General features: G+C 42.8%; 1 protein-coding gene across 5 annotated transcripts in view; it reads right to left on the bottom strand.

Annotated features, from left to right (window-relative positions):
- The window catches only part of cep170bb (centrosomal protein 170Bb), a 26231-nt gene extending 14338 nt beyond the window's left edge, over positions 1 to 11893 (bottom strand). For all 5 annotated transcript variants that reach the window (XM_048250865.1, XM_048250870.1, XM_048250867.1 and 2 more), the window contains exons 1-5: positions 11445 to 11893; positions 6884 to 7021; positions 2079 to 2168; positions 529 to 607; positions 52 to 110 (exon numbers count right to left, since the gene is read on the bottom strand). In XM_048250865.1, the coding sequence (XP_048106822.1) occupies positions 52 to 110; positions 529 to 607; positions 2079 to 2168; positions 6884 to 6988 (333 nt within the window). In that variant the 5' untranslated portion in view covers positions 6989 to 7021; positions 11445 to 11893. The remainder of the gene's footprint in view (positions 1 to 51; positions 111 to 528; positions 608 to 2078; positions 2169 to 6883; positions 7022 to 11444) is intronic.
- Between the last annotated feature and the right edge of the window lie 8340 nt (positions 11894 to 20233).

The raw sequence follows: 20233 nt of genomic DNA, 5'->3' as shown, positions 1-20233 counted from the left end.
CACACACACACACACACGCACACACACACACACACACACACACACACACACCTTGAGGGCTTCCTCCGGGACTTTGTGCTGACTCCTCTCCAGGACGTAGACATGGGAATGTGAATCCTGAGTTAAGCTAATATTAACATTGCCATTACATTCAAACATCTCCCAACATCTACCCACCCGAGGAGCTCAAGTTCAATAACCTGTACGGAGGTTAAAAAAAGAACCATGTATGTACACAAACCAGAGGCTATGGACTGGAATGACGGGGGAAAGCTTCTTGGTATTTTCATTATGGCTGATGGCTGAGAGATCCACCGCTTGTCGACTGTACCCACAGGCTATCTGAGTATCACTGCAAATTCTGTCGGAATCACCTTCCAGTTCCAGTCTTACCAGGACTTTTCAAGATTTTTGAAATGTCAAACGAAGTTCAGAATTTGATAATTCCTACCTACCTACCTACGCTGTAGATTGTAACCAAACACATTAGTGGTAAACATGTCAGAATTTATCCAGGGAAAAGGATATCATATCCAAAGCGCACAACATCAGACAGTTTCAGGGTGATGTAGGTCTGGTCTGGTATTCGTAGGTCGTTCACAAACGTCTGCAAAAAGAACATAACCGTATATAAGAATCTAAATGAATGCATAGATGAACATACTGTTGTCACTACGCAGACAGTCTGTGATGGTGACATTATTGACATCATCTATTGATGCAGTTGAAGTAAGTGTGTGTCATCACTGTGTTTATCCTTGTGCTCTGACATTAAAATGGCCTCTGTAGTCTGCTGACCTGGGCATTATCAGGGGAATATAAATCCATGCTTTTATTTCCTGCTGTAAGCACATCAGTGCAACTAAAGCTACTGTTTGCTCAGTAAAACTGATGAAATATGATAAAAGTCAAGTCAGTGCCCAAGTAAAACTCCCTAGCCTCCATAGCCTCAGACATCAAATTTCAACCCCTGTGACAAATGGAAAGGTTTTTTTACACGTTCACTTCAAGCCTCTCGGAAAGAAGAGATTACATCTCTCTCCACAACATTAGGCAGTATCAGTAGCTGCCAGGGCGTGAATCTTAACTGAACTCCACGAGCGTTTGAAGATGGCTACATTTCTTTCCTTCAGGCACCACAGCGCGAGGCTTCAGCAGCAGCAGCAGCAGCAGCCAGTGCTAGCCTAGCGCAGCGCTAATTGACATATCGACTGAGACACATCGGGGCACAGAGAGCAAAGGGTTGGACTCCCTCCATACTGCCAGTGCTGTTGTGCCCAGAGAAGCCTGCATCAGCATAACACAAAGGACCCCGTGTAGAAATATCTGAGGGCTACGCACATCACTTTGACAGCCGGATGGCCAATAGAACAGTATGTGAGGCCATTTTGTTTTACTTTATTTATTTAGTTTAGCTTTTTTTTTTTTTACCAAAAACTGCAATTCTAGATGTACAGAAGCAGCCTCAGCTGTTTGAGAGGTTGTCACGGTGACAGAGTGAGAGGCCAGAGCCCACCACTGCCTCAGCAGAAATGCAGACCAGAAGCGAGAGAGAGAGAGAGAGAAAGAGAGGGAGGAGAGAGAGAGAGAGTCTGGCGATGAGGATGATGCTTGACACACTTTTTTGAAACGACACACTTTTCCCAGCATGGGGTGATCTGCTCCCTTGGAACCGCTGCCTATGGATAGCTAGTGTGTGTATGTGTGTGTGTGTGTGTGTGTGTGTGTGTGATTGTCCCTGTGCCCTGTGTCCTTGTCCCTGCCTATTTGGACATTTCTGTTATGTTTACTGGTAGAATATGTTTTTGTCTCCTATTGCAATGTAGAATTATTACAACAGTGTTCATTCATTCATTCATTCATTCATTCATTCATTCATTCATTTATTTTATCATCAGTGATATTTGTTAAAAGGATGCCAATATATTCTCAAAAATCTCTTTCTATTTCCTACAGCACTGTACTGTGGTGTGGCCTACTAAACTATATCTGTATGTTTTAGACCTTTGTAAAAACTTTCAATATAATCATTAAATACCATATTTCCATATTTTGTGAACAACCTTGATCAGACTTACCCCATTAAGACTGCCCAGATCCTTGACCAGGTGTTCATCTGTGGCTGGGTTGTAGTTGATGACCGCATGCTGCTTGTCTACACTGCGGGACTGAGGAAAGGACAATGGAGATGTCAGAAAATCAGACACTACATATATGACCTAACCTATTCCACAGTCATACGGAAAGTTTGGCAACTATAAAGCAGAGATAGGATAACCTACATTTCTAGAGTGAATCTACTTTATAGTCCAGGATGCATCTAACGTTTAGGAGGCTATGCATCGATTCCTTGTTGCAGTGATTCAAGTGGATGATATAATTGCTCGATAATACAACAATTACATGGTGACTTGGACGTGGAACCCTTTTGGAATACTTTAGATGGACTGCTGCTATACTCTGCAAGCCACTGCAAAAACAGATGTCCAGTTTAGAGTAAAGTCACAGGAATTCTCCTTGACAGCGCAATCTGCAAGTAAGTTGAGCATGGTCCAGGGACAATAGGGTGGTCTTACAGACCGACACCACAGCCTGCCAAATTATTTGCCTGTACACAGCACATTTCTGTGAGAAAGAAGGTTTCTACTACAGCTACACTGTCTAAAAAACGACAACACTTTTAAGGTCACCTTGCTTTACTTAATTGCTTAATTTATTTAATGAACACCACAGTGGGAACATCAGCACTTTTATTGGACTATTTGGATCTCTGATTGGAGTTCACAAGTGTGTATGAGATTGAGTGCTTAAAGGTTCTATCAGCGATTTCAGGCCCAAAAAAGGCCCAAACGCAGGACGTCAAAAAAAAACACGTCTCTGTAGGCAGCCTAGGCTCCGAGATCTGTACACAAAAACAACTGCTACCAACAAGGGTTGGCAACTACTCAAAGGCAAAATAAATAATGTTTCAACCAATAACCGACAAGATGTGCGTTTAGGAGAGTTTTAATTGCACATAGCGAGCTAGCTCTCTGTTTTGTTTGAACATCAACAGAAGTGACATATCCCTGCTATCGCTGATACAACCTTTAAGTAGATGGTACGCTTTATGCATCTTCAAATTGATAGAATGAGATATACCCTATACAGCAATCAGTGTTTTTTGCTTGTGCACACAAGAATGCTCCACTGAGCACGATCCTGTCAACATCCACGTGTGCTTTCCTTGTGTAACATCACGTGAAATGAAAACACTGCTGTTCCGCAGTGAATTATTTACCATGTCAAAGCACTGCTGGGATCTACTGTAGCTGCTGCTCCTTTGGCTTGGCCTCTTGTACTTCCAAAGCATTAGCTAATGTAAGGGCTTGTGTCATTCATGGACGGCGTATCGCACTGCTGCGGCTGCTCAGCATCTGCGCTACTGACAAAGCTACTGAAAGTGAGCACAACCAGCTCCTTGTTAGCGTAACTGTGAATGCTCAATAGTCAGAGAATGCTATGTCCCCTGATAGGAGCCAAGCAGACCCTTAGTCACAATAAGGGCATCCCAGCTGCCCCAACAAAATCTATGCACTATATAACTGTTCAAGTTGGTTACAACAGTCAATAATTTCAGATATACATGGGAGAAGTGTTAAATTCCTTGTGCTGTAGGGAGTTTCTCACAGTGGAATAAGCCATAACCAAGCCCATTTAACAAGGCACAACATGAGGCAGGGTACAATGACAATGCACAGTTGGCTGGCGGCAGTCACAAAAGCGCCGCATGTTGTACCCAGGATCCATAAAGGCACTCCTTCACGGTACCATATGCACCACCTGTATCCTGAATCCCCAACCAAAAAAACATAAAATGCAACCAAAGCAAAATCACCAGTAAAGCAACCTTTCTGCAAAAAAAAAAACAGCATCGCCAACAGAGCAGCCTTCGTGAGCATTTCACTGGGGTTATCAAGCAGGCACCTTCAGAAGGCTCAACAGTAGTGTCTGTCATCCCAGACCTCCCTCCACACTCATGATGGGTTCCTCTACCAACAAACTCATCAGTCGATACTCTTTGTTGCTGTGAATATTATGATGCGATCAGAAACATAACCAAACAAAATATAAGTATAAAGTATAAGTATATATACTCTTTTGATCCCGTGAGGGAAATTTGATCTCTGCATTTATCCCAATCCGTAAATTAGTGAAACACACTCAGCACACAGTGAGGTGAAGCACACACACTAATCCCGACGCAGTGAGCTGCCTGCTACAGCGGCACTCGGGGAGCAGTGGGGGGTTAGGTGCCTTGCTCAAGGGCACTTCAGCCATTCCTACTGGTCGGGGTTTGAACTGGCAACCCTCAGGTTACAAGTCCGAAACGCTAACCAGTAGGCCACGGCTGCCAAATAGTGATATCTGTCTACAGATGGTACCTTTCAACATACAGATTAACATATGTGACTATTCACTGCATATGCTACAAAGTATGCATATGGAATGGAAAAGATGTGATGTGAAATAGGATTCTCCACACATCCTCAAGTTGAAACTGGAAAATCAGGTGCTTCACAGCTGTTGGTTGGCAGACTATTAAAACAAACAAAACAGACTGGAGCACACTGATTTAAACTTTCTAAACTTTCTTTACTTGCCGTAATTTCCCAACTATTAACCGTGGTTTATACATTGATTTTGCAAATTTTCTTCAGCTATGAGGTTAATACATGTGGGCAGTTAATATGGTATAATATGGTTTTTTTTTTTTAGCTAAAACACTGTCTTGCGGTTTATACACAATGCAGCTAATACACAGGAAATTACTGTAGTGCAAACAAAAACCGACTAACGTTTCAACACGTCTGTGACCTCGTCAGAGTCCAGTGTGTTGACTGTTGGACAGTGCTGTAGATGACCTGTCCTCTGGGCAGAAGTGGCCTCTGTTTGTTTGTTGGTCTCTCCCACTCGTCCTTTGAGGACATGGCTGGGCCATGACTCTGTAATTAGCTGGTTGAGCTCTCAGCTCATTATCCACTCAGGACCTCCACTTCAAACGTGCAGCCTCTGTCACTGCCACTCCATTCATCTTCACTCATTTCATCTCCCTCTCTCTGTATGTCTGTGTGTGTGTGTGTGTGTGTGTGTGTGTGTATGTGTGTGTGTGTGTGTGTGTGTGTGTGTGTGTGTGTGTGATATGCAATATGCATCATCGAGATTTCTGCTTCCCCCTTCAGCCAGGTGTTCTGACTTGATAGTGTTGACAAACCAAAAAGCATTCTGGTTGCTAGGCAACAGCCTACGCAGTTGATTCCTAGGAGATGCACACGTCACACAGGTCTCTGTAGAGAGACTGAACTTTACACCTTTTAAATCACTATGTGAAATCCTCCATGAAGGATTCAGACACGTCTCATTTGCAGAAATGACACAATTCAGTCAGTAATCTAACTAATCTATGTTAAAATATATTCTGAAAATGCTCCTCTACTGTCAGCTGTCAGTGAGTGGAAGTTCTGTCTGAATGACGTCAAGCCCCACAGCAAAATGGCCACCCTGGTTGCTAGTGGCAACCACCGAGCAGTTCAACGGAACCATCAATAACACCGACAGACCACCCATGATTCTGAATAGCAATGTCCGAGACAGTAGTTGGGGGAAAACCAAAGGAAAGGCTTTGCTCTCTTTGTGTATTTCAGGCATATCAGGCAACAACCCCCCCCCCCCAGAATGTCTCAAGGTGAAGGACCTAGTACATTTAACTGGGGTAAACAGCTAAAAACACCATGGCATTATCAAAGAGAGCTTCAACACACTGAGAATGACATTGTGTCCTTCAGAATCACACGCCCTGTCCAATCAAGCCACTGATTTCTCCTGCTCCCAGACCAGCTATATCTCACACGTTTGAACAATCCCCTCCCCCCGTTTCCATCATAGTGAAGTGTCCACAGAGACATATCACAATTGTGCCTTAACAAAAGCTTAAAACATGCATTTCTCTCAACATTAAATGTGGTGGGTGTCGTAAAACCAACACACACATCTGACTTTGAAACAGCATCTCCACACCTGCAATGCAACCCCCTGCATGAGAACAGAACCGCAGAGATGCTCTGAGCACATGCTCTGAGCACATGCAGATGAGACCAACCCTGTGAGCTTGGTTTCTCCTCCAAAGCCACCCTTTTCATGCAGACATGTCTGTCTGACGTTACTCAAAATGACACACACACACACACACACACACACACACACACACACACACACACACACACACATACTTCCCTTCCCCCTCCTGAGGCATACTGTACACAGTAATCAGCTTTCAGAAGTAGCACATCAGCAAAACCCCCCCTCCCTGCATCCATACTGCCGTGTATAAAAGTGATGACAACCATTGGTATTAACACTAGCACCTGGTATGTTTGTCAGAGAGAAGGTGGAGTGGATCAGTCAGCAGGTGGTGTTTGGCACAGGGATAGCTCTGTAAGATGGAGTCTGAATGACAATCAGACTCATGTCAGGGTGGATGGAGCCTGACTTAGACGAGAGGGAAGGCTGGCTGAATGAGCGGGTTACTAAACCCAGTAGCTTTTAAAGATTATATACATCAATGTTGTGTGTAGTCTGATAACTCCTAATAGCAGAGCCCTATGGCATCCTTCTAAAAAAACAAATTAGTCTAGGATGAAATTCGTTGCGGTGAAAAATTCATCCAAGACTGAATTTCATCCTCGGTGTGTAAAGAATAAGAACACATGTAACTTTGTACGTGACAATAACTTGACATACCCCCAGACCTGTTACAGTCAGCTGATCTTCTATAGGGCACACTATGCTACAGTCCAGCCTCAGACACGTGGAGTGTGGGGTACACTGGAGGGGGCCGGCTCACCTGCAACATCAGCTCGCAGTCCTCGCGGCCCACGAAGATCATCTCCCGCGGCAACCGGTGCCGCATGCCCGAGCTGCTCACCAGGAACCATGATGTCACACTCATCTTCACTGCTCCGCCCAGAACACGCTTTGCATCCTGGGTAAAAGACCAAAAAAGATAACTAAGCACAGAGACTTCATTTTCATTCCACAGGGCCTGCTTCACCACTTTCATTAAGATAGCGTGCATCTGCAATCTGGGGAGATCAGTGACCCCCTCCATTGTCTTCATGAAAAGGGATCAGTGTTTCTTTCCAGCTATTGTGTCTTTTCTCTTACTCAGCAAAAACTGCTGCATTCATGGGCTGACGAGGGACCAGGAGAAACAAATTGCATACTACACACATAACAACAAATCAAGTCAATACCTCTAAGTAAAAATGTAAAAGCAAATGCAATTTATTTTTGTCATTTCTGGTACTACGACTAGAACAACGCAGACGTAATCGCTTGTTTTTTTCAGGGTGTCTGCAAGCTGTAATTGGTGTCCCTGCTCTAACTGCTTTCAAATGACCGGATCCATTTCAGTCACCGATATCTAAAAGAGGATCAATACCAATATGGTTGCTACAGGCAACTTCATTTTACGGCTAATCAATGTCTTCTCACGTGGGAGGAAAGATTAGCCCTGGATGTACAGAACTGCTGATGACTCTGCAGCACATCCAACGTCCCTAATTCAGTACACCATCTTGTACAAGACTATGTACAAAAGACATAAATAATGAGTTTCATAAGGCTTTATACTTTCCCTATTCTACAGTGAATAGAATGAACAGGAATTTCCTGAAGGTTGTCACAAGGTGAAGTTTAAGCTCTTTGAGCTCTGGACGCAGCTCCATCTTTTCAGTCTGCTCAGGAAACACATGGATTAAAATGAATAGATGTGATCGGGCACTGCTGGTGTTCCATCAGGCAGAGTCGTATTAGCATTAATGCGCCGCAGCGCTTTAGAGGAAACGGACACAGCAGGCCTGCGGGAGGGCCGTGTCCAGCATCGGACAACGAGGCCTATCAAATTACCCCACCTCAAACACTCTCAAGCGCTCTGACTGACCCAAGTGTCAGCGGAGTGTTTGCGGTTTGGAGAAAATCAGGAGGGAGGAGGAACAGAGAGGTCTCTGAAGGACAGACAGTGCTTGCTTTGCCACCACGAGCAGGGGTGTAGTGGTAAAATAAGGGGTGGGTAAACTATGAATTCTATGATCACGGAAAGGTGGACTGCGCCAGGCAGTATCGGATTTTTCAAAAAGCCATTCAGCTTTTTGAAGCATTGAAGCATTCAGCTTCATCATCAACATGTTTGATGATGGTGGAAGTTATTGTCCAATGTTTATAACAATACCAGTGGTATTAAATGGTTCCTAGTGTGCTGATGGTGAATGTGGATAATACAGTGTGCTTTCTGAATGTTAAAAGTTGCATTTGGTGAATAAACTCTTTTGAGGTGGATAAACTATTTCTGAAATTTCAGAGGTGGATAAACTGTGTTTACTTGCGTTTAGCCTCCACTACAACCCTGACCACGAGACAAACACATGCTTTAGGAGAGGGGAGGGAAAAATGGCTTTACAGCTATGGCATGGCAACCAGAGCCTAGGTTGTGTTCCATGGCAACATGTGTCTATGAAAACATTCTCAACAAATCACATCACACAGGGTCTCTTTTACCAACACTCGTACTAAAGGTTAAGTGTTAGATTTCATTAATTCGATTTTTGAGGAGTGAATATATTACATGGTATATTTGCATGCCACTATTTATTCATGCGAGTAATGACCCTTAAATATTTCCTATACACTTGTGCTGCAAAGTCAGTGCAGAATGCTGTGTTTAGTTGGTTTGTTTCCAACGCTCCTGATTCTCTAACTTGACACATTTAGGACAAGTGTTGATATCATTTTAAAAGTCAAGTAACCGTTGTGAAATCGTGCTTCTCTGCACAAACTCCCTAAACGCCTGTCTAAATGCGTCAGCATCCCCCTGCCTGTCGCCTACCCTTACTATCTCATGTCTACCCTTGTGAAGATCTCTTATTTCGGGGGCACCACACAGACTCAACGTGGCAGCAGTGTCACTAGGTGGTAGCGTTCCAGACGCAGGGCGGGGTGGGGAGGTCGATGGAGGGTGGGTGATCTGAAAGATGCTACATGAGGGAGAATTGACGCTTGGCAGCCTGGCCATAGTATCAGAGGGCTACAAAAATTCTCTAACTTTAATCTCAATATTTTATCTTTAATCTGTAATATCTCCATACTAAGGCTTTGGCTTTGGCTTGCTAAAGCCTGATTCATGAAGGCAGAATGGACATGTGGACACACACACACACACACACTGTAGTAGCAGTGATAAACATAGAGGGAGGGTCTTAGGATATGTGCTGTGCTGAATGCACTACTCATGGAGGCCAGGATTATGGTCACTACTATGGAATGATCTGTTCCGTCGAAAGCATCATTTCAATTCATCACATCTACATGAATGAATGCTGACACACATTTTGAATGAGGAAAAAGGTGTAAACTGAGGAGCGTAGTTCTGGTTAAAGCAATGGAAAGTAAATTGACAGACACATTGCATAGACACACACACACACAACTGAATTCTGCTTAAACCTTTTATTCCATACAGTACCTTGCCCTTAGTGACAAGCACCACTACCTCTTATAAGACTCCCTGTTTGGGTGACCTACAGTAGTAGGCACCATGATGGTCCCTCAGGGCTGATGAGGGGGACTGGAGGAAGACCTTGGATGGGGAGGGCAAGGCTCCCTGAACTCTATGGTAGATTATCAGTCCCTCAAATGTTGATGTCGAGTTACTGCAAAGACTGCTAAGATACACTGTACAAGCCTATCGTGTGAGACAACATTGTGTGCAACACAGAATGGCCAAAGGTCATACACAACCAGACTGTGACAGATTGCTGCCCCCCCCCCCACTCCCCTCCTAGTCACAGACATCTGTGTGCCATAGGCCAGTGGGCACAGTGCTGTCCAATGTGTGTACCTCACCCCACTATCCACCTACACCCCAGCAGAGAACCAGCTGCTCTTGGATCCCTGCCTGCCTGTGTGCATGCCTGCCTCCCCAGGTCTCTCGGTCCCAGAGAAATCCACATCGTCAGCTGCGGGGCTGGCTGTGTGTGGCCCAGGGGGTGTTATGTTGCATGAGGCCAAGACACTAGAGCATTCTCATCGCAGGCTAAGATGCTGTTGCTGAGAGATGCTGTGGTTCTCTAAAGCAGGTCATCCAGTCATCTTTTAAGAGGGAGACACGCCAAAGTCCTTTTGAATTCTTGGAGAGCATGGATCCATTGTCAGTAAAGGTTGATGGGAATGAATGAATGAATGAATGAATGAATGAATGAATGGATGGATGGATGATTTTTGCATTTCTGATACAGAACTATAGGCTATATGAATTTACAGTTAACATCTAGAGTATATAATCTACTATATATACATATAAACCATCTCTTTCATTTACAAATGGTAGCTCTGGTGTAGTCCCACGGGTAGTATAAAAACAAACGTTTTTTTCAATGCTTAAAACCTCCCATACAGCATTTAGGCTATAAAACGGTCTATTTACAGAACGGCCATTCCATTTACTGAAATTAACTGCATATAGTTTATTTCTTTTAGGTAGTTTTGGCCAATGTGTGCAACAGGGCGTCTTACCAATTAAACGGAGGACTTCATATTGTAGCCTTTCATTTTGGGCCCAACAATTCATCGAATGCTATTAAGTGGGCAAAGGAATGCCATTAGTCTATGACTGAAACTATCATTAAGCAACCATTTAATGATAGTTCCAAATCAGCAAAATTCCGAGATTAAACCTTTCAACGCGATAATCGTTTGAGCGTAATTGCAAGGGCACATGTCACAACAGGCCGCAGATAGGCTACTCTCGCTGGACCCCGTGATTCAGCATCCAAATTCGGTAGGCGCCGTCGCGTCGCTATCATAGCCGGGTGATTAAATGTGTTAAAACATTGATCGAATTTGCCTTTTTTAAACTATGTGTATGAAACATGGCCGAGAGCAAACGGACCGATTGACCGATGCAAATAGGTTGGAGATAGTGGAAATATTTGACCAGGTTGTGCGACTGGTGTTGCATGGTGGCTGGCAGGATGCTGCCTATCGACAGTCTGTCTGCCCATCCCCGTTTGCCGTCGGCATGCCTCGGATGCAACTATTACGCCTCATTTCGTAATGTTTGCATAAAACAGAGTATTTTTAGTTTACACACTGGTTTTATGTGTAATCTTTCGGCTAGGCTAAATTGTATGGGCTATAGGCTATTGTGAAAGTCTACGGCACCGCTTTGCGCGTTTAATTCCTTTCACAGCCTCAATGAACTGACAGAAGAAACCGTAGCACCACTCACACAATAACGTTTGAATATTTGGAACATTTAGGCTATTGGTCCCTACAACAACAGATCCTCCTTGTCTTAGTATCCCTACTGACTCAAGAGGAGCATCATGACTCCCGATTCCGCGACCTACCTACAACATTCCAGATGCCGCCGCTTCTCCCACAAAAGCAACAAATGATGTCACCATGAATTTGACACAAATGCTTTGCCACACGTGTCAAACGAATCTCTTAAAACATCCACGTCTTGCTGTCGAGATCACTCCGGGTATTCACTGTCTCTTTTCAAGACGAATCCTCCCATGTCCATCCACGGGACTCGGCTGCTGTGGTATCTCCGGTGCGATGGGAGAGATGAGACTGTCACCACCAGCTCTGGACCAGCCCGAGAGCAGCGCCGCTAAAGGCTGGTTGGCGCAACCTCAGCAAAGCTCATACAATCGCCCAGCCCTGCTTCCACAGCAACGACCGTCACCACCTACACAGCCTAGGGAAAACAGTCAAAAGTCCAGACGATTTTACGGCAAGACTGAGTCTATTAACTGTCTAAAAGGTAAATGACATATTCCACTTGGCTGAATATACGTAAGCCTATCAATAAATACATTTGGGCTCACGTGGGTTATGGAAGGATGTATTGACTCTGACGTCACCTTCCTTTGTTTCTTTTCATTAAAAATCAATACCCATACAGTAGCCTACCCTAGGCTATATTAAAGAAAATTAATATGTGTCTATCATGAAGAATAACTTTACACGTATTATTAAATAGTTATGCTGAAATGTTAAATTGGGCTCGTTTGATTTGTTATAGGCTGTCATGCGCAGGTGTAATTTTTCTATAGCCTATGATAGCCCTCCTTCTTTCCGTGCCTTTGATTACGTAAGAGGGGCAATCATTACTCTTGGAAATTCATTAGGCCACTATTTCGATTTTTACCTGAAATATATTATATACTGTAGGTGTATTGTTTTTTTAAAAAAAAAAAATAGTATTCAGACATTACATTTTACATTATGACTTATCAGATGGTTGTGATTTCCTGACTTCATCTAGATCTTTGATTTGTTTTTGTTTTTTCAGTCATTTTAATATTGTTCAGGAGCAGCGTTATTCCAATTTACAAGTCAATTAATTGGTAAGAGAAATAAAAAACAAAGACAATGTTCACCTGTAATATGACCCTTTTACATTACACTAGACATCTTATTTTACAGGTATGTAGCATAATGGCTGGCCTGGTGTCACAATTCTTGAATTTGACTGAGGCATTGAAAATCCTTTGTGTGTGTGCTGTACTATTGCACAGGGTCATCTGTTAGATAGCATATGGGAGTAGGAGATAAGTGGAATGGTCAGATGAGGCGAGGCTGACGTCACGTCTGAAATCTGAATCCACTGAAATAAACACATTTGAAGACTGCTTTGTCAGTAAATCCTTAAGTTTGGGCATTTTTTGTGGTGTGTTCTTAGTGAATCATGATTAGGTGTTCTGCAAACATCTTCTAAACATCCATCTCCCTGTACTATGTATCACTGTCACATAGTCTGCCATGGACATATCATGAAATAATGGAACACCTTTATTAACTAGATGAAGTCTACATTACTGAAGACTTAACATGGACTGTTAACACTCAATATGTTCTGAAGAAGTCCAGACAATGACTCTACTTCCTTCGTCAGCTAAGGAAATTCAAAGTTTCTACATCCATCATGAAGGCCTTCTACACTTCAGCGGTTGAGAGTGTTCTAACTGGTAGCATCATCACCTGGTATGGGAACTCCACAGTTAGAGATTGTAGCACTCTGCAGAGAGTAGTGCTCAGCTGAACGTACTATAAGAACTCAACTCCCTGCTCTACAAGATATCTATTCCAGAAGAGTACTCCTAAGAGCCCAAAAAGATTCTGAAGGACTCTTCTCATCCTAACAATGGATTATTCCTACCGCTGAAATCAAGAAGAGGCGCCTATGTAGTCACAAAGCCAGAACTGAGAGACTCAGGAGAAGTTTTATCCCCAGGCCATCCAACTCTGAACTCACACTAGCACTCAAACATTTTTGCACTCATTGCACTCATTCACTCCTCAGCACTCATGACCCCCCACCCACACACACACACACCCACACACACCTACAAGACTTTTAGCACTTTTTACATCCCTCTCCCTATGCTACAGACCTTTTTATTTATTTTCTTATTTCATCACACGCCAAAAACACACACACACACACACACACACACACACATATCTGACTTTCTCCAACTTTTGCACACTTTTTATTTATTTTTTTATTTATTATTTTTGATTTCTCCTCCATCTACCCCATGTCCTTGATTGCCTAGCCTTTCTACATACTTACAGCACACTGCCCCCCTACCCCACACACACACCCCACCCCACCCCCATCCCCAACACACACACTGCTTGCTTACAGTAAGCCTCCTCTACATCACAAACTTGCTTGCCACAGTGCACACTGCCCCCCACATACACAGCACATTGTCTTCAGGATCTTCTCCAACACACATTGCTACCCACCTTGTTGGTCTTCCCCCACCCAATCCCATTCAATCCCTCCCCCACCATTTTTTTTCCAACACACATGCCCTTGCCATTGTCTCATAATCTACTAAACCCCTCTTCTACTGCACTCCCCTTTTTACCCCCATTAAATGCACAAATAGGCTGACACCAGACATAATTTCACTGCATTTCTTACTTCCAGTAACTATATGCATGTGACAATAAACTTCCTTGTATCCTTGTATCCTTGTAGATGTAGCCTACCGCATAGCGATACAAAATATGACCGCCGCTCAGTCCTGTACATCCGTTCCGCGAAAATAAATCACACTTCAATTTGTCTCCATATTTTACTCCATCCCCCACTCTTGAAACTTTTGTGTATGCTTGTTTGGCATGCCTAAGTGTGTGTGTGCGGCTGCACAGAAAGTAGCCTACTGGTGCTGAAAAGGTGAATAGATTGTAGAATAGCCTAAGAAGATGTAGCATTGTTATAAAACCTTTAAAATCTCTAAACAATCACAAGTAGGGCAGTTCATCACAGTTCATCCATTGCAACTGGATTGATGAAAGGTCACTTACACCTGTAGGCTACATTGTATTTGGGAAAAGCAAAAGGTATCAGCATAATGTTATTTATTTATTTATAAACAAAAACATTTCTGTCAGTTCCACGCCGTTTTCAACAGCTATCAAAAACAAAGGTCATTTTTGGATGGATGGAGTTTTTGTGAATGTTTCTTCTTCTACATAAGATTTTAGTCATCTTTAGTTCATGTAATACTTTATTGTCAATGCACAAATTAAGTAACAGTAGTCTGGAACGTTATTGTTAATGCACAAATTAAGTAACAGTAGTCTGAAACGAAATGCTGTTTTACATCTAACCAGTGGTGCAAATAACTGACATGTCCAAATGGGCCTTGATGAAATGCGTCGCTAGACTGTTCATACACATTTTAACGGGCCAAAGTTGAAGAGCTGTTGTCTGTTATTGTTCGTGCAAATATAGGCTGATTCATGTTCCCTTGCATTGTGTAACTGAGGCCCATGGCTAGTCTGGCTTTCACCAGACCAAGCTCAATCTTTTAAGAAATCAAAAAATAAATAGCGGGCAGATCAGGCTGGGTTCACCCAGCCTAGTCCATAGGCACCGATATTGTTTAATTTTTCGATTGAGATATCCACGCTCTGGCTATTCTAAATGCAAAATGCATCAGGGAGTTATGACAAAACTGTAACTAACAAACTAGATCCTAATAGAAAGCTGTTAGCTTCCCTAAGCTACAGGTAGGCTTATAAGGTAGGCCTATTTACAACATAAATTGTCAATAGGCTATGCTGGCAACACAAATAAAATCTCCTTTGAAACCAATGGCTTACGCCTTACAGTATCAAGCAGACTTAAACTGCCATATCGTATATAAAAGTTGTAATAAAATTCACGCAGCTCCATGAGTCAAGGAACGCGGATGAAGTAGCCACTTCTAAATGGGACCCACTACACAGTAGCTTAAGGTGTGTTGCTAAAGCAGCCATAATGAAATGAAGGTGTCTTTGTTTGGATACTTCACACACGTGCTTTTTAATTTCACAGACTACAACTACCAAGCTGTAATCAAAGCACATCGATCCCCCTCTCACACCCTGCACGCACTTAAAACAAAATAAACAGGCGTCTCAGTCTCACCCATGTACAGTATAGGCAAAACTGTATCAGACCGGTGTAATGTTGGTAAATCTTCCATTTCACAGAATGATTTTTGTAGCACGTGCAACAAATGACAGTCGAAAAGATACAATTACAGTGCTGCTATCAATTTATTTGGTATAACCGCATTTATAGTTTTCTACAAATGCAATCAATCAAATTGGCCTCCATCACTCAACCAACGCTAACGGTAACATTACCTAGGTCCTTATTGATATTATAAGATTAACATTGCCATGCAGTAAAACCAAGCATGTCCGATAAACATCCTCAGATTTATTTCGCTTCAAGAAGAAATGGGAATTACATTTCATGTGAACATCATCCTATCCTTATTAGGACGTTCTCTCATGTAAACTACAGTCCTTGTAGGAAGCGCCCATTGTTTTTCCAACCCACTTTTAACTTCCAACAAAATTACGTCTCACTGCAACGATGCGCCATCTAGTGGACAAACGACTACTTATCGCCAATACTGGAAATGCAGCCATGATGATGATGATGAATATTTATTTTGGCTTTCTTTTAATCCTACTGAATTTGTAATTATGTATCGGCTGTTCTAATATCGATAGTATTGTGATACTCCGGACACTCTTGTCACATTCGAGGGAAACTTCCCGTACTTTATTGAAGTCAAGTAAACTCTGTATAACAAAGCGAGTTGCTGTTTAGCCACAACTCACGCATGCAACAAGGCATTCACAACCAACTCTCTCGAGCCCACACCACACACGCACCCGCGCACACCCACCAACACCCACACACACACCTAAACTCCACCCCCCAATTCCCCTAAAAGGCACACAACAATTTAAGAACTGACCAGTAACAGAACACAATTATCACACACAACTCGCAGGTTATCACAGTATGTGGGTGCCTGTGTGTGTGTGCATGTGTATATGTGTGCACCGCCATCTACAGGCCAATGAGTGTACAGTCACTAAATGTACACATAACCTAATTTTTTTAGACCCCCCCCATGGATGAAATTCTACGAAACTTGGCATACCCCCAGAGAATGCCAGGTCAATCATACACATACAATTTGGTGCAGTTCTGAACATCTTAACTGAATCAAATCACAAATGAGTGATTATGGGGCAGGTTGATGTGGGCCCTTGAGACCAACATACCATAAAAGATTCTTCATCCTCAGTGCCACGGTTCAGGTAGTTCCTTAGGAAAAACTGCTTTTTTTGCAGTTCGGGGGGCCCAGCACTGGGGGGGAGTGGCCCCCGGGGACAAAACGAAAATTTTCCGTAAAAGTCTAGTGGGGCTACATGCCCACCAAATTTCATGTGCCCCGTGGTTCGGGTGTCCCGGTATCGTTGACCAAAAATTCAGGAAGTAGATGATGGGGGAACTTTGACAATCCCTATATGACCGCTTCGCTAGCGGCGGTCATAATAATGCATATGGCATGAAATAATGGAACACTTTTAACTGGGATGTTAAAGTGAGTTTGTAAATTTGGTATCACTCTCTCACTGGAGATATAGTTCTTCTCCATTAACCCCTCCCACACACACACACACACACACACACACACACACACACACACACATTACGAGCAGGCACGCAATCTCTACCACAACCATAAAAAACTGCAAGATTTCAAAAAAAAAAAACTTTATTTCCTGGTCAAAATGGACAAAACTTGTGATGCATGAATGCCAACACAGTGAAGAGAAACATCCTTTATTCACAAGAGCTGGTGTCTGAGTACCTCTCTCACTCACCCATTCATGGGAAAGACAGGAAACAAGAGCAAAATAACTTATAAAAAGGTAAATAAAAGTGTTTCAATATTCCTCTGGCTTTGAACCCTGTGACAAACCCAAACACTTTGGTTGACACTCACTAAATAAAATGGAATTAAATATACAAAACATGTTTAAAAAAATAAAAATAAAAAACAAAAGGAGCCGTAAAATAGATTATCAATGGGCCGATTTACATTCATTTTTAGTTCACAAATTGTTTCTCCAAAAGAAAAAAAAAACTGAAAACAACTGTGCATCTGGTCCACAAGAAGGTGGACAAGTGCTGTTAGCATGGTTTAAAACATGGTAATAAGGCTGTCATGTCCTCTAGCTGGGCAGCTAGAGTCTCCTCTCCACTTCCTTTTGTACAGTTTGGCCTTCTCATGACTTCCTGTAGTTATGTGTGATTCTCAAATCCTAACCAAATGAAAACAGCTACATTTAATTCACATCGTAAAGGGGCAATAGGCAGCATTGTAGCCAAAAAGTGGACAGGAGTTCTCAACAGTGGAACTTCATGGGACTATACACAAAAATATCCAGACCGTTTCTTGCACATAATGTTTGCCATCCATACAAACTTACATACTATGAGTTAAACTGGTGGATTTACACTAATAATTGTGGCTGTTGTTTTTATCTACTCTTTGACGCAATGCTGGCTACTGCACCTTTAAAAGCAATAGTGGGCATTCAATCGATTCTTCAAATCGTTCCACCGTGTTGTGGTGGTGCCTAAACTCTACGCTACAGAAAATCAACAAAGGTTTGGCAGCTTGAGTGAGGCTTGAGGACGCTGAGTGCAGGATATGAAACATGGGGTCTAGGGTTGCGTTTTTTTTATTCTGGCAAAAAATAGATAGATTAGTCTTTTTTTTTCTTTTCCTCCTATAGCGTTTGGACACAAATGTACGGCATCTGAAAAAGTTACTCTAAGGGGAAGCCATGCAGGATTGTGCTCAAAGTGTTACTATTGCCCTATTCTCAAAACTCACACTTACACCCTTGCACCCTTTGAAGTGACCCTTAAGGTGGCAGTTTTGTGAAATGTCAAAAGGGGGAGCAATGTGAATGTGTACAATCAAAAACAAAATCAAAGGTTGAAAAAAGTGTGAGATGTCTTGTACACAGCTTTGAATCCCAAAAGTGTGCACTTCATAGATACACTTCAAAGGCTGCAAAGGTGTACATGCAAGTAATGGGACTGGCCCTATATATGCCTGTACAGAACAGCGCTCCCTGCGTGCGCTTGGGTCCCTGACGAGGCGTGGATGGGAGACCCGTGTGAGCTGAACACTGTCTGAGTGTTCTTAAGGAAAGAAAGAGTCCTTGTACAGTGCTGTGTGGTGAGTTGATCCGACGTGACAAACATCATCAACGTTATTCACACCCATGCCCATCTCGGCCAGTGGCATCTGGCTAATCTATCAGAGTAGAGCACCGTAACACTCATGTGCTGTGTATATCCCATTTTGAGTTTTGAGTATTTTTATTTTTTTTGTAATTATTATTTTGCTTACTTATACATGTTTTTTTTTTAGTTGAGCTTTTCCTTTTAACTCTTTGGGGTGACATACACCTTTGCGAGAAAAAAAAAACAAAAAACAATAAATCCTCAGTTATATGTTTTTTCCAGGGCTTACCAAATCCATCCCCCAAGTGTGCAGACTGGGTCCTTCTTGACCAGTCCGGCATGACAGCTTAAGACACTAGTATTCAGCAAACATCAATCACAGTCAAAAACACACTGACCGCCACCATACAAATCAGTACAACCACGCAGGATCCAAAAAGCTTCATCTGTCAAAACAACAAACATCACTTAGAAGCGTAGCCCCAACTGGTAGCATACCTATAAACATGAACATCATTTTTTTAATTAAATGATAGCTGGGAATAGCTGCCCTCACATGTGTACCAAATCTTCCTTAATGTTAAATTTGTGCATGGATTGTGCGTATTTTGATGACAAGTGTCTTCAATTTCTTTAACACCCCTACCCCTCCCGCAAGTAAAATACCACCAACGAAAATTCGTATGTGTAAGAAGTACACTGGAGAGCTGATGGAATAACGAAAGATGAATAAGGCTCCAACGATCCCTAACGATACATGTACATCAGGCCTCTACAGGAGCCTTTTAGGCTTCGTGTCTTATTTCTGATGGGAATTGTATTTTTCTCAATTTGACTCCTCTCTATTTTGAAGGCGTTCTTTCCCTAGACACGCAGCATCACTGAATGCATGTCTGGGAAGCTGAGAGTACTTGAAGGAGAGTTTAAAGGAATACCTCTAAAGGAACTGAAGCATCCAACAGACCTCAAAATGATCCTTCAAGGCATGATCCTCCCTTGTCCTCCAAACCAGGACAGACAGAGGGAGTCATTTTTCTTTTAAAAAACAAACAAACAAACAGACAAACAAAAAACTAGACATTCCTCTTTTACAGAATTTGTACCTAGCCATATCTGTGGCTGAAAAAATCAGTTCAGGTGACTGACTAATGACCAAACGAAGAGCCAATGGAAATCAAGAGCTGGAACAAGCCATGACAAATGACACGTACAGGAGAGGAAAAAGGAAAAGAAAGCAGGGGTCTTGTTGTGGCAGATGCGGTGAAGTCATGGCTGCTGTGGATTGTGTGTGTGTGTGTGTGTGTGTGTGTGTGTGTGTGTTGTGTGTGTGTGGGAGGGGCGGGGGGTGGTTTCTGGGAACTTCCTGGAGTGTGTAGTGTTATCCCTCCCTGTGGCAAAGGGGGAGAAATTCTGGGAAAAAGTAGAACCAATGCTGCATGATGGGAGAAGTTGGCAGGAGAAGCTGTGGGAGCTGGAGGAAAACTGGAGGATGATGATGATGATCAGAACAGAGTGCAGAGAGAGAGAGAGAGAGAGAGAGAGAAGAGAAGGAGA

This window comes from Alosa alosa, chromosome 8, assembly GCF_017589495.1.
Source record: "Alosa alosa isolate M-15738 ecotype Scorff River chromosome 8, AALO_Geno_1.1, whole genome shotgun sequence".
Taxonomy (NCBI): Eukaryota; Metazoa; Chordata; class Actinopteri; order Clupeiformes; family Clupeidae; genus Alosa; species Alosa alosa.
The sequence above is the reverse complement of the archived record's forward strand: the minus strand, read 5'-3'. Positions and strand labels throughout refer to the sequence as shown.